Genomic DNA, 25,736 nt, shown 5'->3' with positions numbered 1-25,736 from the left:
TGTACTATATTTTTCGTCTGCTCACTATGTACGATATAAAACAGGTATAGTACGCCCAAAATACTATAATTTTGAGAAATCGGAAAAAAAGTTGCCAATAAAAGAAAAACAACGCCAAAATAATCCGTGAGAAGCAAAAAAATAGTCCCAATGTCTAAAAAAAGGTGACGTTAATTACTTAACACAGCGATTTCCAAACTGAGCGTGGAGTGTTGCAAAGGGAGGCGCGAAAAGTTTAACACAATTAATGTAGCCACAGGTTTACAGTTTGCAAATGCATATGTAGTTTATAAAACGGCCGCTAGTTATAAACTACACAAAAAACAGTCATATAAAAGATTGCTTTGCAAACCTTTCTGCAAATATGGAGACTAAATTTATAATCACTCAATTCTATACTATTGTGAAGCGCAATGGCTTCTTCGTAAAAAATGAAATAAAAGGGTCAAATTAATCATAATGTTGAAATTTGAGGCAAATTTGTATAGGAACAATAATTTTGTTGTTAAACTTGTCTATTTGGTTGAAATTAAAAAAAAAAATGAGTGAATAAATCAATCCAAGGACCAATAATTCATTCACTGATTTAAATCGACAAAGTGTTAGGAAATCAAAATGACAAAAAAAAAGTTCGCCATGTCTCCACTTTAAAATGATTTCTACGCCAGATATATTGAAGCAAACAAAAATCTATTTACTGAGTTCTTGGTTAGTTTGCCAATGCACTTTTCACATTATTTTATTAATAGCAAAAAAAGTCGCCTGCTTTGTTTCGAAGCTATTAAATATTTTAAATATGTGGTTGAAAAATCCTGACCCGGGGCGTCCGCTTCAGGATGTGGGGCCATGATAGAATCCATTTGTTAATGAAAGAAGATTAATTTGGATTGACTACTATTGAAATTGATTGTACTAATAAACAAGCATATTCGTCAAAAATTAACGTAATATAAGTAGTAAAACCTTGTTTATTTTTTTTTTCATTTTTGTATTCCTAAGTAGGTACATTGTTGATTATTTAAAAATGTGTCTGTATTATTTAATGAAATAAGGGGGGGAGGCGCCTAGATTAGATATTTTAAAAGGGAGGCGTAGTAACATAAAGTTTGGAAACCACTTAATTAACATTTGAATTTTGTCTAAAAAAACGAGACGTTAATTACTCTTCATGGATATTTTGTCTAAAAAGACGTTAATTACGCCACGTTTAATTTTTTGAAAATGCAGAAAATTATTGGTCACTCACGCGTACTATATGTTTTGCCGAAATACTATAATTTTGAAGGCACTGTACTATACTTCCACTTTCATAATATGGCAACACTGCGCCACAAGTATATTTTAGTTCTGACTTGTAACGCCTCGTTCTGAGCCTCAGCCTGTTGTAACGGCCGGAAGTTCCCCTCTTAGCGACTGGCGTCAAACGTTATTAGTTATTATACTGTTTTGTTCTGTTGTGTCCGCCGCTCGTGTGCAAGTGCAGTGATGATTAATATGATGACCTTCATTTTTACCGGTGTTTACCGACAGTCTCATTTTGTAGAGTGTTGACTCGTTTCTTGGTATTGATATTATCAAGTTATGAAAAACTTTATTAATAGACGTGAGAGTAAGATTAGCTCTAGTTCGACAGAACAGTAGCCGAAGGATCATCCGTTATTTGCCATAAAATAATAACCTATGGCCTTTTCAAACTGGTGTAATCGTGATATTGGTGTTTTCTTCGTGTAAACTTCATCGCGTACCTATCTTCTTTCGTGATTGAATAATTTTGTATCCGACGGGTAAGTTTTCAAACTATTTAAAATAATAATGTCACCAGTCTGTCTGACGTTTACCTACTAAGTTTTGTGTAGTCCGGACCAAGTTTGAAAAAATGAAAAAACTGTTCGAAATCTGTACCTATCCAAACTTTCTGAATATTAATGATTGATACACAACATGTCGATGTTTGTTTTGTTATATGTCGCTGATGGCAAACAATGTTCACGTACACATCTGGGACTAGGCAAGGATCAATGGTTTGGATTTGGTCCTCTTAACAACAATAAGTGGAAAGCACCCCTATTCCAATGTATTATCACTGTGGGCGGTTCATTTTCGTTTTCTTTGAATACATAATGATGTTATAGTACTTATTTATTTTTTAATCTATGTACCTGACAGCAGATTCATCATCGCAAAATATATTGATTGAAATAAAATTTTCAAGTAGGTAGGTATTACGTAATCTTACCTGTACATAGGGATGCACTTGATTTGAGAGCTTATTAAAGATACAGTAGGTACCTAGTCCATACTCGGCTGTTTTGAACAACAAAAACCTAGCACAACCTACTTATTTTCTGGTTAAGCGTCGATGACATTGAGCTACTTTACAAGCTGCTTGTTGACGACTTTAAAAGCGGGTGAGTCAGCTAGTGCGATTGTGATGATGACACACAAAACTTTCCACTCGCTCAGAAGCCAACAAGCTAGCGAGTTGAAACCGTCATTTTTCATACTATTTATTTGACAGGACTTATTGAGTAGTTTGTTTTTTTACCGGGAGGTTCGCCACTATCGCTCTACTGCGCAGACGCAGATCGGCCAGCGAGTAGCGTGTAAAGTAGCCCGGCTTTCAACTTTTCTCGGTAGATTGTTGACAATCTGCTTATTCGATGATGACACAGGGTGAGTTTACAAGCAGCTTGTAATGTAGCTCAATGTCATCGACGCTTTACAGTGGGTCGTATTACATTTTGGTCTCAAACGGCTTCGTTCGCAAAAACGATATGGAATACTGTCTCGTTATCTAAATTATCTAATTAACTTCCCACGTCTAATTTCACCAAAATGTTCTTGCTGCAAAAGGGATGGAGAGTCGGCTTATATAATGGATTCTGTGGGATGGGGTCAGAAATGTACGAGTGTTTCACTTTTGTGTGACGTAATTAATACAAGCCCGACTTACGTCCTTATATAGTTACAAAAACTGACTCATTTACCAAAATCCAGGTTGTATCAGTATCCCTAGAATTCGGCGGAGACAATGAGTCTCGAGACGAACGTGTAACATTAAGGCTCTAAGTACCAAAAAGTAGTATTGCCTGTAGTTACAAAATACCGAGTCATTGCAGTAAAATTTCATGAAACAGACCTTTTGAAAAATGTAGTTGTACAGTGTGAAGCAATCACGGCAGCTTCTATAATTTTAGGTATTAAGAACTCGCAAGTGTCAACACACCATCGCCAGCTATATTATATTGAATGCCGTTGACCACTGCAGTGCTACTTACACCATTATAAATAAAACACGCCAACGGACTTACAACTTTGACAGGTTTAATTATTTTGCTGTATTTTTTTGACTTGCTTGAGGCACTTAGACTATAGTTGAAGTTATTGGCGTTGGTATGTAGAACATTTTTCTATAAAAATGTCAGTTTTTATTTTTTTGGTACTTAGCGCCTTAATTAATACACGTATTCACATTTCAAAGCCTTAGTATTAATATATTATCAATTCTATGTTGGAGCTAATTCTTTTGTTTTCGTTTTTTTCAGCAAAACTAAGAACGTGACATTTGACCTTGACACAAAAGCCTTCAAAATGATGTTCGATATATTGAGTGGGCAAACTTATACCGTCGCTGATGGCATACAGACTCATTTGCTCAATGATACGAAATGGGATATCAAGAAGAATTCCTCGTTGTGCGCGAAGGTCTGTGCCCTGTCAGGTAATGAAGTTAAATCTCCCTCCGCTAAAGTGGTCTCTTTGTCAACGGCAGATCCGACGTATGCCGAAATTGAACAAAAACTACGGTCAACTTTAAGAAAAAAATATGGCAAGCTTCGTATTGAATTGATTTGTAATGATTTTTTGGATGCGTTTTATTTACTAAGACAGGAAGAATACTTCATTTTATATGGTGCGAAAAATGTCGAAGAACAATTCTTGTTTCACGGCACCGATATCAAAAACGTCAAGGATATTCGCATGAATAATTTCAACTGGCGGTTTTACGGTCTGGCTAACGGTTGTACTTACGGCCACGGAGTCTACTTCAGCCCGTCAGCCGATTATTCATCATGGTATTGTGGCGTCGAAAAAGACATGGTCCTAATATTAGCTTCTGTCTTAACCTCTACTTATTGTCACGGAAATACAGACATGGACATACCTAAGTATTCTGATGCAAAAAAAAAGGTCAGATGCGATACAAGTCGTAACAAGAATACCGTATTCGTTAAATACAATGATGACGAGTTTTACCCGCTGTATTTTATACATTTTAAAAGTTCTTCAATTGGGAAACGAAATGTTGGACGATCGACATTTGTGGAGCCCAAGGTTGATGTGAGTAAACTAAAGGAGGTGAATGGGTCTTCAGTTGATGTTGAAAAAGTATCAGGTGACCCTGTCGCCAATGAGAATGACGTTTTGAATGCTGTTATTGATAAATTCATGGCTCTAAATGCAACCGATAAGGAAGGTGATAAACCGAATTCAGTTTTGAAAACTACTGATGCAAAAGTGAATTCAGTTGAAGCTGCGGAATCAAAAATTGGAGACGGTTTGAATGTCGTTAACCAAAATGAAGAGACCCCCGTAGCCGCTAAAAAGAAGAAACGATTTTTTCAACATCGTAAGAAGAAAACTCCAGTGACCGATTCCAATCAAAAAAATGTTACTTCGAACGCTTAATTTGATCCATATCTCATATCACGAATAATGTTGAATGTGAAATTTACAACTTAATTGTTATTTTTATTAGCAAGGATTTCTTTATAACATTCATTTTGATTCTACGATCCTGTAATTTTAGTGGATATACAAATGTCATCTTTTTTGCAATGCTATTAATTTAGATATAATTTAAAGTAACCTAATGCCTAGTCAAGACCAGGATACATCTGTATGTGAACAATGTTTTCCCATCCAGAGTGGAATCCAAAAAAACATGTATCAAAGCATTTTAAATGTTTGTAAACAGTTTTTATACAATGTTCTCTTTTTTTAACATTACTACAGGTCATGAAGTCCGAGTAGTGTAGTATTAGCAATGTAACAATTGTGCAGATCTTTTCTAACTATGTAACTGCATATACACATTATCTAGAATAACTGTAGGCGCGGTGCGGTGTTGTTTAGTTGGCGGTCATGTTTCAGCCTTTGTGTGAAGTCACACAGATGCTGTTGTCTGTTTTAAATTGAACGAATCTTAATCTATAAAATACAATAAAAGTTATGAGTGGACAGATTTTTTAGAAATGGAACCCTATAAAAAACAGTGCCTTACGCATTATACTATTAGGGTCGCCATACATCTGTGTGAGATCTGTACTTATACAAGTGTTAGTAAACAATTTATGTACAACTTTCATTTGTTCACGCGCAAATGTATCATGGTCTGGAATAGTCATAATTTAAAGAAAGAAGTTCTTTTATACTTCGAATACATTATAATATACACTGTAATAGACAAGTGACTTTTTTTTTGAAAAATCATATTTATTATGCTAAACTCGGTGCGGAGAGATCTCTCGATGTCTGCCTGTTCTGTGCCAGTACCAGTGTAGTGGCATCTGTTAATATTCAATTTATCTTAAAATTAACGTATTCTTTCTCGGCAAAAAGGTGATTTTGGATTATGTTTTGTTGACCCGCCCTGAAGTTTCTTCTGAGGATCTTCCTCAAACCTGTGAAGTGCTATCATAATTTTTGTACCTACGACGTTGTAGTTATAAGTAGTATATAGTACAGAACTGGTGAGGATCATCCATAAATCAATATGCATAGTGGGACAGACCGAGTACTCGACAGATTCCCGTAGTAGGATTTATTGACCAGCTTTGCGCATATTTTTTGGAAAAATTGCATAACAGTTACCAAAGTTTGTAATATGTACCAAATATTAATTCATGTAACCATCAGTATTTTAAGGTATTCTTAATGTATAGTTAGTTGTGCCAAATCGTTTCAGTATGTATAGAATTCACGCCAAATGTTGTAAAACAAAAAGTTTGTATTACTCTTTGTTGGCAATGCCATTTTTATGTTATGTTTTCAAGGGCGGCTCTCTACTTTAGGGGTTCGTAGGCGCACCACACCATATACACACGTCTGACAATTTTATTATTGTACATAATACTTTAGTAATAAACTTCATTACATGATTAATCAGCGTAGGTCAAAATGGAGCTTTTATTGCATTTTCAAAGCATGATCCTGGACATTCCTTAAACGTTGTAGATAATCTATTTATATAATTTTGAAGCCTTATTATCCTTTATATTTATTTTAAACATTTGATGACTGCATAAAGTATTTTTATTACATAAAATAGTATTCTTTTAAACCTCTCGCTCTAATGTTTTAGAATATAGTCATATTTCAGTACATTCATGTGCAGTGGTGTTAAGATTTTTTACGTTTATTAAATTTTAAACGCATTTATAAAACCATTAGTATAGTTTATGTCAACATTATTATAGTGAAATATTTACGCTAAAAAATTATATTGATAATCTGTGATCCCAAATTTGACAAGAATTAGGCATTTTATTAATCAAAAAATGGGCAAGACTAACACATTTGAAGATAATTCTAAAGATACTAATTATAAGCTATGTCTTTGACCATTCTATGTGATAAACATCCTACGAATAATGATTGCTTTATAATAATTATTGACCTAAGAATAAGATAGTATTTTTTTGAAATACACCATTTCTTTTGGCATTCCCCAGTGTTTAAGCTACAACATACGGCCGTAGCCATAAATTGACAAACTAAAACTAAAGTAGGGAGTAAGATCATGTCAACGCGCGTATTAGAACATGTACCTAACCGTTTTTTTTTTTTAAAACGGTAAATAATTACGCTTACCTTTTTCCTATACTATTTTTGTTAACATTGCACATAGTTCCTAAAATTGTGTACATTACCTTTTTCCTATACATTAAATGAAGATCAGTTTACAAATACACAACCTTTATTTTCTTTGCTCAATTGTGAATTCATGGGTTTTGCTTCAGAAATGCCGTTTTGCCCATAATGTAGAGAAAAAAATTACGAAGAAAACTGCATTCATAACTCAAAACCGTCAAAATTGCACATGTGCCCTTTTGCTTTTGGGGCGACAATATGTACTTTCAGCAGTAAATCTATCATAAATGGGGTGATATAGTTATTTGATTATATTATAACTTGGTTTGATGTTTTATAATATCTGTTATTTTGTAGAGAAATGGATAGGTATATTAAATTTGATAATGGCGAAACCCCACCACCTAAAAGTTGTAGAGCCGCCAATGTTTGTTTTTATTATAATGTGAAGTCATCCGTTTGACTTATAATGCTAATTTTCTACTTGTTTAATATGTTATGTAATGAAAGTGACAAAGGTTTAAAAAATAAATTTGTATTAAACATTTTCAGTTTTTTTTATTCACATAAATTATTACAAAAATATATAAAAATATAACTACCACCCGACTCCATAATCTCGAAAAATATATACATTGGACTATTGGAACAGTTTTTTTTATGTTTGATGAATTTCAGAAAAATATGATACTGAAAAAACACCAATTTGTATTGAATTTGAACTTAATTAGATATATAGAATCACGTATTTTGTTCACATGTAACTGTATGAAAGACCATATTATGAGGCCACAAGTTGTGAGTAACACTGCATTTGCTTAAGTCCTATTATAATCAGAACTGTTGGAACTTTGAGTTCGTTCTATTCCAGTAGAAAATTTAAATGGGATTCAAATCTATATTTGGTGACTAATAGAGAAATTCCATTTCCTGAGAAGAAAATAACTAAGGGAATACGAAATGGAAAAATAAAGCTGCCAATCTTAATCTGAAATGTTTCTGTTGATAGTTTTGCCTGAACGACGATTATATTCAACATGATTCACCATCACTTTTTAGTGCAAGCTCACAATACAGTCACATTTATCTGACTTAAACGGTATCGCGGAAATCTTGATAACCAAGAATGACAGATAATCCGGAAACAAGTCAATATGTGGTGCAGAACAAAAATATCTTGACTACATTACTTAGGTAAGTACATAATCACAAGATGGAACTTAGTACCGGCGTTGATATTGAGATTATTTATAATGCTTGCTGGCAGCAAAGCTAGTTTTAAAAATTCATTCATTGTTTTATGTGCCATGCAAACTATAATGAGGACAATATAAATACAACACGGTATTATCAATATCTGCAGCAGAATAAACTTTAAAATAAAACAAATATATTTTCATGATTTCCGCTATGGCATGAAACGTGATCCTAAAACCGGCATTAAATGTTGTGGCTGATCGAACATAATCGCAGATTAGATAATTGACAGAGTCCTGTTTTGAACAAGTTTTAGTTTAACATCTACTCTAATGTAAATATTAATACTTTCATTAAAATAAATTGTCATGGTAGTATAATTATAATGAAATTATAAAATTTAGACATTTTTATCACATCTAGTACTGAAGCCAAGAGTGGTTCACATTAATGGGACCATATTATCAGCTCAGTGATATACACAGAGAGATAGAATTTCATTAAACACATTGACTTTGCAAGAAATACCCTTACATAGAAAATCTTAATACACTAATTCATTATTTTATCACCAAAATACATTTCAGTGACCACCGCGAGTGGAAAGTATCGTAACGACATTATTGAGTCGTTACCTTGATTACTCTTGGCAATTACTTAGTGTAACCAAGGTAATAACGACTCAATAATGCCAGTGTGACACATTCCACCAACAGTGGGCGCAATCGAATGAAGGCGTTGGTGTTAGCCGTTGAGTGAAGTGCCGTAAAACGAATCAGTTTTAGAAAAATCTTTAAAGTTTATAATTGAAATTGAATTTTATTTCAAAATCACATTTGCATTACAAAAATATGTGTTCTTTGTCAGGATCAATTCAATCCCCTGGGGCCAAAGAAACACCATATTTTTCTCTACTTTACAACCTAAACACAAGTAAATTTACATTCCACCAAAATTAAACGTATTGATATTAAAGTAGGATGTTTATGAAATTAATAGAATAATTACTTTGGCAATATACAAAACTCTCATATTGACCATGTCAGAATTGTGGGTCTTATCAAAAAAAGATGAGAGGAAACTGATCATCTTTGAGAGAAAGATGCTGAAAAGGGTTTTTGGTGCCATATGTGGGGCACAATGGATCCATAAATCGAAATTGCGCCATAATTTAAAAGGTGCATAATGAGTGGCCGTGTAATGAGGTAAGTATGCCACGTGCATACATTAACCATTTGTGGCTGGATAGATCACAATGATTGGAATTGAGCATCCCATCAGCAGTTTACTAACACTACGCGATGCGTGTGTGCCCCATACAAAGAGTGCGGTAAAGGTAGTCTACAGCTTTTAGTTAATGGTCACATCTACGCAGTCAGAGACATGAAATTTTGCAATACAGGCAGAATTCATTTTGCAACTATATACAATATAATATTATGCAAGTTGGATGTGGCATTATTCAAGTGGACACATTAACATAATAGGACAAAAGTGCTGTAAAGAAATGAACAGGAATTTGCAATATGGATGCTTATTGTGATGTATGTAGAGTTAATCTGTTTACGAAAGAATGAAATTAAAATGAGTAGGCCCAGATGTCTGAGCAGGGTCGTTTACTGTGATGACTCATTATTCATCAGATGATTGCTCCATAAGTCGATGATCAATTTTACATCGTAAGGAAGAGAAGTATGCAGTAAATACAGATATAGAAGTGTGAATTATACAAAGTTTACTTTTCTCGGTTGAAGATGAGACACTGGTTTATTAAAAAATATTGAGTTTTCTTGCAGGTCATTCTTCATTTGAAAGTTTGTGTTATGTTTAGGCTTCATCTCTGTAGAAAAAGATTTTTTCAACATCTTTGGTTTTATTCCATTAGCTTTTTAACTTTGATGGTAATATTAAAAGATAACCCTTGCCACAGTATTTTTCACATTGAATAACACCATCTAACTCAATCTCAGGAACTTTTTTTTGAGGTATCTATTCTATGTAATGATTGATGCCCATGACAGTCGGCCGGTAACATGTCGGTTTATAATGTCGTGGATCTTGAGTTCGAATCCCGTGTCTGGAAAATTCACATGTTTTTCAATGTGTTTGGATCTAATAAGTTGACCAAGTGGGTAACATCCATTTTTCTTAAAAAACAAACCGGTTCTATGCCTTCAGTAAATTTTCTCGCTCTACGAACATACAAATTTCGCGAGTTATCTCATCCGACTTTAAACTGAAATTATTAGCCACTGTCAATTGATTTGCATAAACTAAAAAAATATCGATATTACAGCAATTTTAGTAAGACCTTCGCTCTACATTCAACGTGTGTCGTTAAAAATCTGCGACCTGTCAGATACTGCCATAGTAATATCGTGAGGCATAGAAAAGGTTAATAAAACCACCGTCCTGTGGAGGCTCGTATGATTTTCTTGGGATCGAACATGCTGATGTAATGTAATCTTATGTAAGGGTATGTCCCATGTTAGTCAATGGTTGTCATTAGTTTGAAATTATGTTTGTTGCAAGAAAAAACCTCCTGAAAAGTTACTAAATATAAGATAATATGAAATACTTAAATACAACAATAAAAAAATATCTTGAATTTCCATTGATCTGGTGTTCCAATCCACAAATCACTGAAGCCAATACTCACATAAATTATTAATAATTAACCAAACTAAATAAAAAAATGTTTTCAAACCCCTTTCACACAGTTCACTGATTTAATTTATATTTTACAAACATTAAAAAAATAGCCATTGTGTTAATACAAAAAATTCACAGAATGAGTGATTTGTTTAATTTTTTTCAATAATGTAGATTAGGCTCAATTTTTTAAAAGACCCTTTATCCATAAACAACATTCAAAAATTTATATTTAAATAGATATCATCGAAAAAAATACAATAGTTCCTATCCATACCTACTCGACAATTATCCATACTTAATAATTGTACTCTGAATCAATTGGGCTAAGTACTTATTATAATATTTTAAATATGGTTACTAATTCCAAGATACTGATTTTTGCCTCTAATAAATGAAACTAAGCATGGTAGTTTTCAGTCTCTCGCAATATCAATGATGAATAAACGTCTGTCGTAAATGACTTAGGACAACTGCTACGAATGACAGAATTGTTTTTGAAAATTCCCGATGTCCCAAGCTACGAGAATATCAGGCGTTACCAGTGGCTCGCTGACCAATTGGGTATGACAATTATTATCCAAAAGTGACACTACATACTGTTTAAGACACTTTTTAAAACTGTATATTTTGTTCTGTAAAATTTTTAGATACATTGTTTATTTAATAAATCGTATTTTTAAGCTGTTTAACTACATTAACCAGTTGCAAATATAATTTATAATAATCGACCATACAAGATGAAGGATGTTATTATTGTCATTTCTATTTTACTTCACTCTGGTATAAGATCAGCGGTTTCTTTCACTGCGACAGTGGAAACATGATTGTTCATAATTATTACTTAGACATCTTTTATATGGATTAACTAAAATTTTCTAATCTGACATTATTTTATCAGGCTCTGCACGGCGTTTTGAAAATGTGAATTGCTTTGTTCAAAGCATTTGAGACATCGTAATTTCCGTTATCAAGGATGTGACGATGAAAATCAAAAAAATATTTTATATTACCAAATCATTGGACATCCAGAATAATTTTGAATTACAACAAATAGTAAGAGCCCAAAAAGCCTTTCAGTATTTTCAGTGACAGGACGGAGTCAATTGTGTCTAGTAATATAATGTTCTAGATTCAGTTCAGGGTGATGCGAGGTCACTGCTTGTTGGGAATGAAGTAGCGAGTGATGGGATTGGCGGGCCCCTTTCTAGGTGCAAGTCGGCGTTCGGGTGTGACATTCCACGCGGCGCGCAGTTCGTTCTGCACGTCGGCCGGCAGGGCGGAGAACACTTCACGGTCCACGTCGCGCGCTCGCCCATTCCACTCGGAGAGACGTTTGGCACCCAGTGGAGGCGCTTCCAGAGAGCTGCACGATGACTCCGGCGAAAAACCCTTCGCATGTGACGCATCCGAATCAGAGTCCCACGAATGCGCATCATCGTCTATCGTTCTCTTTTTAAAGTAATTTGAACACCCGGATGCGCCGTTGGCCCGGAGTCGAGGCTCGGGAGAGCATTCAAAGTTTTCTTCGGCCGAATCGTCGTCGGGCGGAGAGCTCTGGAAGGATACATCGGGGGGGCGGGCCCCCAGGTACAGGTCGGCCACCCGCAGTTTGGAAGGGGAGGGCGATGCCGGTCGGGGCCGTCGCCGTATTCTCTTGGCGAGCGGTTCCGGCTCCTCCTCCGGGCGGGTGGCAGGGTCCGGGAGGCCTGGGCCACAGTCCATAGAGGCGGTGCTGCAGTCCGCGTCGCCACGAAGGCTCAGCACGGCCTGCACCGACACGTCGTCCGCAAAATAGTTCGCCACGGAGCTTCTGCCCGTCGCCCTCTCCTGGAATTTGGTGAAAGCCAGCCCGACCAGCGTGAGATGGAATGGCTTTGAGAGGTCGACCACCTTGTGAAAGAGGCGCATGATAACAGTCAACAGCTTGTCGCGACCGCCCTCTGCTAGCTCAAAGCGGCCGTCCTTGAACAGAAACAGCGAAGGGGAGACGTTGGCGTGGCGGGTTTCGCGGTGACCGGCGGGGCGGCGTGCGGTCCGCTGCCTCAGGGTGACCTTGAGCCCGCCGGGACGGCGCCCGTCTCCCGCAGCGAGGGCCACCAGCCTGGCGAGCAACGCACTGAACCTCTCCCGCACCTCGCTCCGGACACCGAGTGTCTCGAAGCTGTCCTCCAGCCCGATGACCGCGGGCCGTCCGCTCGTTTTCACCTCGGCCCGGTCAATTCCGAGGCTCAGATTTTTTAACTTAGCGGCGACGTCGTCGCTGAACGTCTTACGCAGGACTCTCATTTCGCATGCCTGCAGATCAGCCACACACTCGAGACCGAGCGCGGCTAGGGCCTCCGCTGTCTTGGTTCCGATTCCTGGAATGGCCTGAACAGACCCCAGTGAAGCCATGAATCTGAGGGCGGAAGAAGGGAAGAGGGTAGTTTGACGGTCAGGTTTGTTGAGTGCGCCGGCCAATTTCGAGAGAAGTTTATTGTGAGCAATTCCGGCACAGCCTGTGATGTTTAGCTCATCCTTAAGCCGGTCGCGGATCCTTCTCGCGATGTGGGATGCAGCGGTAAGCCGCTCGACGCATCCGCAATCGCACTTCTCTTCCTCTCCAGGGTCATAGGTGTGTCCGCATACTTCGTCGACACAGCGACCGTCGGCCATCTCCGCCTCCACCAGGCCTGTGACATCGACGAAGTTTTCGTCCATGCCGAGCTTTTCTACGGGGCAGCCTAGCTTCTGCAGTACTGCGAAGATGTCGTCGGACGTCTTGCGGTAGTCGCGCAGGTCCTCGCCGCGGACGAGCGCCAGCGCGGGGCACAGTGCCAGCCCTTCCGAAACGGGCATGCATTTCTCGATGCCGAAGTCCCTCGCGATGTAGTTACTCGTCACGATGATGTTCTTCTGACGGATCCCCAGGGGCCGCGACCTCAATTCGGGGTCCTTGATCATTTCCACTTGTGCGTAGAAACAGTCGATGTCGACGTGCACTATCGACCGACTGTGGTCGTCGAGAACGTCGCCGCCAGAGACGCCGACCCGCATCGACGCGTTCCTGTGGGAAACATAAAAAGTTTTGTTCGTTAAAACTTTCTCTCCGGAATGTGAATAACGAATCGGAGGTCGCTCGACGACCTCGCAACTTACCGGTTGTCCATTTTATATTATGCATCGATTTTTTTTCTCGACGATCGATCTGGAGTTGAAATGTTTCGTTAGCAGACACACTAATAATTTGTCAAACAGACGTAAATGACATGACAACGGACCTATCACGCCATGCTCATCACTTTGTCATAGACAATTGATATTTTACACAAGTCAAAATTCTTGACAATGAAAAATGATAATATAAATTAGTCATAGACACCGTAATCGAGGGGTGCATGTTGAAATCATTCTAAGTACATAGGTACCTACCTATGCAAAATTATTGCCTCGATTATCAAAACAAAATAGTCATTCTCCCATAAATTAACAGGGTTGTGAATACAATACAAATTAAATTATTGTGGTACATAATTTTTCTATAAGAATATACGATTATACAACAATCAAAACCTCCGTGTTGCGAATTTATGAAAAATCACGTACGTTACGATAAAGCAGCATAGAAAGATTGACAGCTGTCGGTTTCTTTGTTATTATCAGCTGTGAGTGTTTATATTCCGTTCCGTCTTCCGTCGAACACAAAAACAATAGCGGATAGCCATGAACGCAGACTCGTGCCCGACGCCGCGACAGATAATTTAAAATTGCGGCGTAATATTGTTCACAACACGTGTATAAAAATCGTTCAAAATGCCTTGGTATGTCCCTTGGTCGGAGAACATTAAAAAGAGAGCATGCAGATATCTTCTCCAGAGATATCTGGGGCAGTTTTTGGAGGAAAAACTTACCTTGGACCAACTGAGTGTGGATTTGTACAATGGAACAGGAACTGTGAGCGATGTCACCCTTGACTGTGAGGTATATGATTGAAATTCAAGACCAACCGTAGTGGCTTAAGCCTTTTTCTTCCGGTATAATTTTTTAATTATTCAATCCGGTTAACGTGATTAATGTTTGCATAAAATGTGACTGTGAATTTAATAAACAACGTGTCATCGGGTCATAACAACATAACAAAGGTCTATTTCAATTGATAATATTACTGTAAATTGTACCTTTATGACCAATAACAATCAGTTTTTACTTTTAAAAGAAGGCTTTCTTTCCTTCACCAGTGCAGTTTCCTTCATAAGTTGCAACAAAAGCCGCGTTGACACGGTCCAAGTGTCTCAACCAAGTGACAGCACCATACTATTTATTCCTATCCAAGTTAACTTGGATGAGTAGGACGCGGTCCAAGTGGCTTGGATAGGAATAATTAGTATGAAGATGTCTCATCCAAGTGACAGCTTCATACTATTTATTCCTATCCAAGTTAACTTGGATGAGTAGGACGCGGTCCAAGTAGCTTGGATAGGAATAATTAGTATGAAGATGTCTCATACGAGTGCACTTGGATGGGAATACATAGTATGAAGCCGTCACTTGGATGGCACTCGATCCAAGTGTACTTGGATGGTACTTGGACCGTGTCAACGCGGCTTTAAGCAATAAAAAACTGTTGTTTTTTTATCTTAGGCTCTCAATGAATTGGGCGAGGCCCAGGGTTGGCCCCTGGAGTTTGTGGATGGCTTTGTGCAGGAGATGAATGTGTCCATCCCGTGGAGCACCCTGCTCACCGACGACTCCTTCGTTCAGGTCAATGGACTATCGATTACCATCCAACCAAAGCAGAGATCGGAGAGTGGTAAGATATCATCGGAGGATAATATTTCGGTATATATGTGAAGGCGTGGAGACGGGGCCCTTGATTGTTTCGGTTTATGATGCCATGTAAGGTGGGTTCCGATAATCAACAAAATATAACCGAAGAACCTTAAAAGAAAAAGTGTTCATCATTAATTTACATTGATAAAGATTGTAGATTGTAGACTCCATATTAGACTCTTATTTAACCGGAAGCATGCCACAAGCCGTAGAAAATGAATGTGTATTTCTCTTCAGCATTTCTCTTATTGCGCCAGATGATTGTTGCATTGCTACCTCCTCCTCATCCACTGATAAACTCTTCACAACTTCTTGCTGTGAAACACGATTCAACTCCATAAGCTCTTCCGCGTCACTCGTTATGCGAGAGATGTCGCTCGTTAGTGCAAGAGCGTAGTGGGAAGCGGTGTCTTGCACAACTCAGACGTATAACCGTGTGTGAAATGTTCGTGTACAGTGTCTTTTTTAGGGGATATCTCACACGGTTATATGTTTGAGTTGCAAAATTATATTATATTCTACGAATATAATATAATTTGCTTACTACCAACGACATCTGTCTGTAGATATGTATTATAAATTGATTGTCGCCTTGCCCAACTGAAGTGTCCAGCTATCGCATAACCTAATACAATGAAATGTCTAACAAGGCAGGCTCCGATGAATTTCGAGTAATTCACGCACATAAAACATAATTATGTACACATACATTTTGTAAAATAACACCGAAACAATATCAAAATCAGTATCATAATATTTTGTGGCCTGATGCTGTAGGTATTTTTTTATTTTAGCTTGTCGTTTTTACCAGAAATATTGGATCGTATGTGTGAATAGAAGTCTATGAAATCATAATATTATGTTGATCAATCTAGTGTACTTTTTAATTTTGTAAAATTTGATCTTTTTTATTGTGATTTTTGTATGTATTCATTAATTTACGTATGCCGGATTCGAACGGTCTTTTGGTTAAGAAGCTCAACTATTGAACCGTAGATATTTTTAGCCCAAGTTCGAATCGCAGTTGGGCATTACTTTTTTTTAGTTGAATATAATATTTTATCTTCAGTAAAATACTGACGATGAAACTAAATATGTATAAATTTAAGTCACGTAAATATGGCTCTCGTAGGACTTTTTTTTCATTTACTTATCACAGCTCCATCACCTTTTGCCACTGGTAAGTACGTAGTTTTCAATGTGTTTTGAAAAATTTACAATTTGAACAGGGTGTCTGTCGTAACATGTAAAAGGTGGGGAAGTACTGTTCTAATGGACTTACTGTAACTTCGAAATGTCTAATAAGTAACAGTCAAAGTATACAGAGAAGGTGTGTCATTAATTTTTACCCATAAGTAATAAGTATACAAGTAAGTTTGAAAAAATAGGTGATTTGCACATAGTATGTAGTCATTTGTTGTGTTTAGCCACGTCGATGCTGGAGTCGATGTGGTCTTCGATGACGTCTTCCATGCAGCTGGCCGCCGAATGCCTCAAGCAGGAGGGTGACGGCCCCGCCGCACCGCAGCCCGTCGAAGGCATCGAACTCTTCGCGCACACCATTGACTCCAGTAAGTATCCGGTGACACTGTTCGCTGCCATTCAAATATTCACAGTTGTGTGTCAAAGCGTAAATAAATAAGGAAGTGAAACAGAAAAGAATGGTAGATTAACATTTTAATTAGATGCCCCAGTTCCATAATATATCGTATTGGAAGATAAGTATTGACTCCTACAATTATTATCAGGATCGAATGATATTTGTCCGCGAGAGTTTTTATGTCCATCCATCGATATTTGACATCAGTATCGTATCGAAAGAAAGTATCAATACCCGTGTCATATCAGAAGAATGGTTAAAAACAAAATTGATACTTTTAAAAAATAAAAATTGTGTATTAAATGAAAAAAAATCAAAAATTTTGATTATTCTTGATGCCGACTATAAATCATGTCAGTAATATCATTACCATGATTTAATTTACAAACTTGATAGCAGAATTTTAAATGTGCATAATGCACTGGTTTACAAAGTGGGGTATGCAAGTCAGTCCGAACACCTTCCGATCATTTCTCGAGGGCAATTAATTGACATCTGATACAATATAACAATACTAAATTCAACAAAAATCTGGGAATAAAAACCTAGTATCCCAATTTATTGAGCACAGCGACCGATGCATTAGTAGCGTTTGGTAGTACATAAATGCCTGTGTGAGGTATCATCAAAAAAAATATAATATAGTCAATGTCATGGGTTCAGTGGACACTGGAAATTTGTTTATTTTTTTCATATATGTAACTTTATCCAACACAATATAAAGTTCAGTTGTGAAATAATATTTTATTTAATAGCTAAGCATTACAATACATTTCTATAATCCAAACCAAACCTTCATATTGCACTATTGGAGAACATCAAACCAACATTTTCAGTATTATTAAACAAATGCCCATTGTTCACATGTAAGCCTTTTACAAAATAAATAATATGTAATTAAATTTTGTTACAAAGTTTTATAAAGTCACATATATTGTATCGGGATGATTTAATTTATGTGTGCATTTGACCAACTAGGGAATGAATTAAGAGCGTAATGCAAAAACATTTGTCATAACTAAAATTTCCTTAGCAGAAAACACTATGCAGAAACATTGTCCTTAGTTAAGATCACGTTCATTTTTTCTATTGAAAATAATACCATATTTAAAAATTCTCTTTCCTATAGTTTAGGTAAATTATTTTATAATTGTTAAACGATGACAAAAATATGACAACTGCACTTTATAATTAATGCAATAACTATAAATACATATTAATATTTAATTATAATACTCTTATGTTTCCGTTATCAGTCATTATACGTGATTCCACAGGCACCGCAAAATATTTTTTTAACATTGTAACACTAGCGTCAAGTGTCATTCTATCATCTGGCATCTTGTATTTCTGCGGGCTGGCGTATAAAAGTTAAATAATATTCTGCAAGTTCATGCCAAACAAATTAACACTATCAATATCCATATTGAGATACATTGTAAAATGAATTTGAGTGTATAGACTGTTTTATAGACATGCGAATTTATTTTGACAGCAGCTGTCAGTGGTAAATGGTAATACAGAAAGGGGCGTATTCATAACAAAAGTAGTCTATGGTTAAGGATTCCTTAACTCTATACTCAGGATTGTCTATAGTTAAGTCATGCTTTTCGGCGACTTATCCTTAGGATCGAAATCTTAGATTGTGCATGCCGCACTAAATGTGTTAGGCATTTCTTTTTTCATAATGGGGTTCCCAGGGTCGATCCTGGTGAGGTCATAACATATATTTGTAATTTTCACAAGCCTGGGTGTTTCTGTCATTGTTTCACTACTAATACTACTATCCCTCTACTGTTTGATTATCTACACCACTGCGACTGGGCCTCATGGTCTGCAGTAGTGTCAAAAATTAATTAAAAATAACATAAAACCATTAGAAAGATGAAAATATTATCAGGTTTTTGATTGTAGGGATGCGTCAAGTACTTTTGAACGCAATAAAGCCATTCTTATCATGAGATTGAGGTGCCATATTCCTGTATGCGCTACAATCCTTCACTATGCTCTGTGCACACACTTGCAAACTATCAAAATGTATATTTCAGTTCTGTGCAGAGTGAAAGTGAGGTTCTCCAACACGACAATAAGAATGGAGCACGTTCCGAAAGATAGTTCAACCGGAGTTGCGCTGGAAATACACATTAAAAAGTAAGCAAACTGCCATTTTTTAACTTAACTATTCGATTTATCCCCTAAACTTTCTATACTATTCTGTCAGACATATTACTGTTAATTATTTGATGTCACATGATGTCATAATTAAGTTATATTTGTTGGCACGGCCCCACATCCTGAAGCGGGCCCCTTACGCCAGGATACTTGGCGGACCCCCTACCTATCGCCAAGGTTAAGGGCAGATTGATGTTCTATCGTAGAGTTCCCCAAATGGCATTCCGACGAACCCCATAGTTCTGCGAGTTATAATGAAGGGTGCCATTTTTATTAGACAGGAAACACATTATTATAAAATAAAATTCTACATGTGAATTATCATTCAATTATATCAATCATATCTCATCAAATTGCGTCGCACAGCCACATATTTTAAAGTCGCCACCATAAGAGATAATTTGTAGTTTCTGTTTATCTCACTTAACTGGTCAGCCCCCCCCCCCCCCTTATGGGGGCCATGGTTGTTGGTCTTTAGTATAGATAAATCATTCTACAGTGACACCATGAGTGATTTGCATGTGTATTGGTACGGCTTGCTTCAATGCCGGTTTCTATGCTAGCAATCATTACCAATATAACTGTGAATCGGTTTTGGTACTATCATTATTTCGATGCCACGACTGCAAAGAATTTTCATACAAGCCAATAATATAATAAAAGTAGACTTACCCATTAATTTATTTTATCAGCTGTCGAATTAATATTATTCTGACACTATTACATAGTATTTTATTTTATTTTATTTACACCAATGTCAACTTGAAAAATATTGCATGATTGCTTTTGTTTTGAAAATATCATGTAGAATTGACATGTAGAATTGACATGAAATTTGAAAAGGTTGACATGACATCAGTGACAAATAGTCTCGCAGCTTGAGTGTTCTCTGAGTGAGCTCTGATTAGTCATTGAACTAACCTTGTGTCATTATGTGACCATACCATCTATAATTTCACGATCGCTGTATGGAAGATACATCCCCCTGCCGCATACTCATAAAGTTACTCAATCAGTTAAATACATATTCTTCGTGACATATTTGTATACATAAAAATATTATGTTATGGCTTGTCTTCGATTTAATTACTATTTAATTTTCCACATTTAAATAACATGCTAATTATATTGAATGGCCAAATAATGGGGGCACAACAGGTGTGCCGTCTGCGGCGAAAGGATTAACTGGCTATTTCTGTGTTGTTATTGTTGAAATTTTCATGAAAGTGAAGTACCTAATTCAAGTTATCCAACTTATCGAATAGTTGTCTGTACTGAGTGTTCTCAAAAAACACGTTTGCCATGGCCTCAATATTAGCACATTTAGCTGTCAACCGAAAGGTCTCTGGTTCGAGGTTGACTATGGTCTTTCGTGAGCATTTTCAGTTTTTCGATCTTTGCACCGGGTCTGACGGTTTATCTTTAATTACGAGAAGACACTGGGCCATTTTAATAATTAATGACTGATAAAAAGCAACTATTACATTGTACAGTTTTCATAATTTTACCATTACATATGTCAATTAAAAAATAGTTTAATAATGATTAGTCAATCGGAATTTAAAAATGCCGTTGCCTGGCTAATTAAACATTTTCGCATCTGTCATTCTATTTTGATATAAATGCATTGCTGGGTAGTAGAGGCGCGTACATGCTGAACAGTTTTGAGAAAAATGCATATAAATATATATGTTTACATTTTAACATTTGAATAGGTACATAGTATCAAAGTGGGACATAAGCCATATACGAACATTTTCAGAAATTTCGCGAAAATGTGTGTAATGTGACCGTTTTTCATGTTAACTAACTTTAAACCCAAAAATCTATGAAAACGACTGTTTTTGATAATTTTGACGGATTTTTTGAAAAAAAGCATCATAATCAATTAAAACATGAATTTAGTCAGATTTGACGTTTGTCCAACTTTTATACTAAGCTACTCATTTAGCGGCACATGTCATGAGGTTGAAATGATTTTTTGTGACATGGTAAAGGCGGAATTGAGACTGTCACAGCAGAACGTCTCAATTTTACTTAGGACCTAGCTTTTAACCTGTTCTATGCCAGGAGGTATTAGTATGGCCATATACGGAGGGCCGCGATTTTCTTTGAAAAAATAAACCTTAGTAAATATATTTTTTTTGGCTTTATATTAATACTATATCATATAAACCTACTAAATTAATACACAATGTATCTATTTACACCATCATTTATCTAAATAAATCAAACTTAATGTTCCACAAAACGTCAGGGTTGTCACAATACTTACACAGTAGAGATGAGAACGTGATTATGTATGAGAAGTAATTCTACAATATGCAGCTTCGTATGCACTGGGAATCAAAATATCTTGATCCTCTTCGTCAAAATCTACATCAAAATTACTGTCATACGATTCAACAGTGAGGCCTGTTCAGCATTTTCTGATGTATTTTGTGTTCCTTCCATTTTGATTAGGAAGAAGATAAAAAATTTTATACTTATGTAAAAAAGTTCAAATATCCCAGAAACTTGACTTATTATAAAAAGATATAATACAAAAAAGTCAAATAAGTTAAACACTATGCGAATAAAATAAGTCCCGACAATAAACAACTACCAACACAACACAGATTACGAAGGCTTAAAAATTACGAAATTGTACCCGTAAATTACGAATAAAAATGCAAAAAGTTTAAAAGTAATTATTATAAAACTATCATAAAAGAAATGAATTGTAAAGTGAAAATATTTCAGCCGCGAAACCGAATTAGATACATCAAATACGACTACAAATATCCAACTGGTATGTATTCCAAGATGTGTCACTTCTATTGAGTATTAGTGTATATTCAGGAATCACAGTATTCCCCGTTTCTCGTATCCATAAGCGAACCATAATTTTGATTTCATCTACTATAAGTAAACGGGAATCCCGGCGTGTGATTTGATAAATATCGGATCCGTGGCACAACCCTACTAGCGACGCGTTTCGGTAACCCAAGAAAGCTTTGTTTAAAATTGATGTTTCGTTAATGATAATATAGAAATTGTCAAATGTGAGTATTACACCATGATCCTAAGAGATGTCGCTGTGTGGGCAATGTGATTGAATTATTCAAAACATTGACCACGGCCGATATATTGCGTTTCAAGTGAAGCGTCTTTGCACGCGTATTTTGCTTGGCCGGCCCTCTGTTCTCGGAATAGAAAAGCGTGCTAAGACGCTGGCGGCAGTTATACTGTTAAAAGAAAAATCTGTTTCTACAAAACTAAAAGTTATTGAATATTACAATGTTTTCAATTTCATTGTAAACTTAGAAATCCGGTTCTCGAAATTTCTATGTAATGTGTGATAATTTTTTTGCAGTATTGACTACTTAGATGAGGCGGGATCCGATCCTCCAACAGAGCTAACGGAGGCTGAAAAAAACAAGACATATGTCGTATCGACGTTTGCTACAAAACGGATCACTTTCGAAGGCGTCACCTTTCACACGGACGAATTTCCATCTAAAGCTAGAACCTTCGCTCGCTCCGTACTCCTCTCCGAGTCCACCTGGAAAGCCGGCGGCGGAACCGTCGACGAGAGCGATCCTTACCTGGACTCCAGACAGACCGGCAACGAAGCCAGCCTATATTTATCGTCGGAGACAAACCCGTTCATAACTCAGCGGGTGAGCCCCGACAGAAGTGCGGGGTGCAATATCTCAGAGGCGCCTCACCCCATTGTGTTCGGGCGACTGGCCGGGAGGCAGGAGGTGCGGCTTAAGATGAAGCAATCGGAGGAGGCTCAGGGGCCCAAAGTGGACTTCCAGCTGACTCTCGGTTCACTCACCCTCTTCCTTAGCCCTCGACAGTTTCATGTGCTCGCCGAGCTGGCTAACGGGCTGGCCGAGCCGCATCTCGAAGACACCAGGTTTGTTGACATTGTCGTCGATATACATTTTTTTCAATAATTTCCTGCGTGTGTTTAAAAATATACAAAAGTTTATGCTTTTGAATGTCAGACATTGTATTATTTTGGCCAATGTTTCCCAAATTCTGCATAATCTGCGAACCCTGTATATTTTAATATACTTTTTATGGATGGGTGTGTAGGATTTTGATTGCAATTTTAATTCTGTAATAGAGAGTGTTTATTTTTACCTAACTAAAATTATAACAGCATCCTAGCTATTATAAATATCTAAGCATGATTACTAACTTTTGATTAGATCGGCTACCATTCATATCACATTGCAGGTTCAGGTGTAGTAATAAGCATCACCCCTGTGCTCTGATATATGTAGGTATTCCACTTCAGCGGTGGATAGGTGTTGCAGACGGTAGTAGTTGTTTGTGATGATGGAGGAGGCGAGAGTTTATTTACTGTTTCAATAATTACAAGTGTATAATCAATACAATATAAAAAATATAATGACAATTCGGTGCGATGTATTTTTAACGAGAACTTATAATTGAGTGACATGTCCAATCAATTATGATCTGCTATTCATTGACCGGCGCACTATGAAATAATATGTTGAAATGATTATGCAATAAATTGCGGATTCGCTATCTCATAATATTGCGAAATCATATTATACATACTGACTGATTCTACGTGAAAATGAATATTTAATAAATAATATAATTGAGATCTGGGTCACAGGAATCCGATGACAGCCATGCGATGTAACGTCTTTCATTAGTGTTCCAAGCATAGAAAGTTATTTTTACAATGAATTTTCATAATTTACATAGGTATTGCGTATAATTGTCAGTATGTAAGTGAAGCAAGAGCAACAACAACTGGCCGCCATTTTTTTTTTTACTATTTATTCAGTACTGCCGCCACTATGTGGTTTATAATTCAATCAACCATTCTTTCTTCTGGAATCAAGTCAAGTGTCGTGATTTCTAATAACTTTTTATTAGTACAAATTTTAATTTAATAAATTCTATTTATAGTCATCTATATCTATATCATCAGTCTGTAGTGCCTAAGACCAATGTTACACAATGCGATTGTATAAGCACCAAACATTCACATTATAATACAAATGTAACCTGTGAAAGGACAGACCGCACTAATTATTGTATGTGCAGCCAAATAAATTGAACTATTATTACTTGAACAGTGAAATGTCAAAACAGGCCGCCAATTGCTATCTTTTAATGAGCAGAATATTAATTTGTTTAAATCAGTTACACTAAAGGGGTTACGGAATCGTCATCAAGTGTTGTAATACAATTAGTTCTTACAACTCCATTTTGTTTTGAATTGAATTGAACTGTTTGGTTTCTCTGTTGTATTTGTTAATAGTGAGGATAATGTAAATGTGTGATGTGTTTGTAGTAATGTTCCGGCCCGAGGACATCCCGGCATGGAATCGAAGCCGATGCAGCGCATGGACTTTGAGAGGGTGGAGGCGCAACTCATGGGGGGCATGGCTTCCGAGAGGCTGCCCGCCAATCCCATGGCCAAGCACGGGTGGAGCACCGCGAACATAGGTGAGCCGGACATCGCATGGGGTTTTTTGATGTGAATGGTGTGAAATTTAATGTGAGATTCAATGATCCATCCCTGTTGTGGGAACATTAACATATAGATATAATACCTAAGATAGGGTCTGTTGAACTCATTCGGTAGATTCCTCACTGTTACTTCTGTATTGTTTACTGTAATACTTGCCCTTTATATTTTTTGTTTGTCATATTGTGAATATGTATAGATGGAGCCTAAACACATGACAGTGAAAGAAAAAGAAACCCCCTGGTCTACGGATAATCTATGTCTATATTTGATCACTTCATCTTCCAGTTAGTTGAATTTTTTAATTCTGGTTTTAACACTGAGTAGTTTTGCGCATGTTTTAGATGGAAAGCATGTTACGCACCGCACAAACTGTCTACAGTTGTACGTCAAATAGTTGTAAATTTTTCACGAGAAGCAGTGTTGTATATTTTTGTAATGCTTTAATACAAAGATGTAAAAATTACAGTATTTTGAAAAAACTATCGTACACAGAACATTTCTCGTTTTGAATCCTTCTTGGCTTATGTGGCGTAAAATTATAGTATAAAATACCATTATACATTTTTCGCGGAATCTTTCAGTTGGCAACACTGACTTGATGTTGAAAAGAAGTCTATCAGTGATGGAACTACGTGTGATAGCACTTCCTCATGAAAAACGGCCATTTCAAACCGGTTTGAGGCTGTAAGTAGCCCAAGTATGCCCAAATGTAGAAGTTGGCTATTAGGTTAGCTACAAGTGATTTCAGATTGAGGTTCATTTGAATACAACTTCACACTTGTACTACGAGATTTATTTGCCAATTTGCAGGGCGTATGAATCTCAATGGATATGGTCATCATCTGAGTTAGGAAATCAGAACTGCCAATATAACTGATATATTAAATATATTATAATTATATAATTGATATATTATGTACATGT

At 36.7% G+C, this 25,736-nt stretch overlaps 4 protein-coding genes across 5 annotated transcripts in view; 2 read left to right on the top strand and 2 right to left on the bottom strand.

Moving 5' to 3' along the window:
- The window catches only part of mRpS5 (mitochondrial ribosomal protein S5), a 344,261-nt gene that overhangs the window by 256,767 nt on the left and 61,758 nt on the right, over positions 1-25,736 (bottom strand). The window lies entirely within an intron of this gene.
- On the top strand, positions 1,655-7,414 carry LOC147071297 (protein mono-ADP-ribosyltransferase PARP14-like). The gene is made up of 2 exons (XM_085948144.1): positions 1,655-1,784; positions 3,546-7,414. The coding sequence occupies exon 2, from the start codon at positions 3,592-3,594 to the stop codon at positions 4,687-4,689; it is 1,098 nt and encodes a 365-aa protein (XP_085804270.1). The 5' UTR covers positions 1,655-1,784; positions 3,546-3,591; the 3' UTR covers positions 4,690-7,414.
- On the bottom strand, positions 10,053-14,014 carry PolI (DNA polymerase iota). The gene is made up of 2 exons (XM_085948143.1): positions 13,864-14,014; positions 10,053-13,771 (listed from the first exon to the last, which is right to left on the bottom strand). Exons 1-2 carry the CDS (start codon positions 13,872-13,874, stop codon positions 11,878-11,880), a joined length of 1,905 nt encoding a protein of 634 aa, XP_085804269.1. The 5' UTR covers positions 13,875-14,014; the 3' UTR covers positions 10,053-11,877.
- The window catches only part of Atg2 (Autophagy-related 2), a 52,844-nt gene continuing 41,496 nt past the window's right edge, over positions 14,389-25,736 (top strand). For both annotated transcript variants that reach the window (XM_085947893.1, XM_085947894.1), the window contains exons 1-6: positions 14,389-14,685; positions 15,346-15,514; positions 16,962-17,105; positions 19,183-19,285; positions 22,662-23,210; positions 24,633-24,787. In XM_085947893.1, coding sequence (XP_085804019.1) covers positions 14,518-14,685; positions 15,346-15,514; positions 16,962-17,105; positions 19,183-19,285; positions 22,662-23,210; positions 24,633-24,787 — 1,288 coding nt within the window. In that variant the 5' untranslated portion in view covers positions 14,389-14,517. The remainder of the gene's footprint in view (positions 14,686-15,345; positions 15,515-16,961; positions 17,106-19,182; positions 19,286-22,661; positions 23,211-24,632; positions 24,788-25,736) is intronic.

Source organism: Rhyacophila brunnea, unplaced genomic scaffold (assembly GCF_057557595.1).
Source record: "Rhyacophila brunnea isolate RB1 unplaced genomic scaffold, BYU_Rbru_1.0 scaffold_20, whole genome shotgun sequence".
NCBI classification, from domain to species: Eukaryota; Metazoa; Arthropoda; class Insecta; order Trichoptera; family Rhyacophilidae; genus Rhyacophila; species Rhyacophila brunnea.
Note: the sequence above shows the minus strand (reverse complement) of the source record. Positions and strands in the feature narration are given on the sequence as shown.

Excerpts from the sequence above, each read along its gene's own strand:
- LOC147071297 (XM_085948144.1), top strand. The coding sequence starts at position 3,592 with ATGATGTTCGATATATTGAGTGGGCAAACTTATACCGTCGCTGATGGC.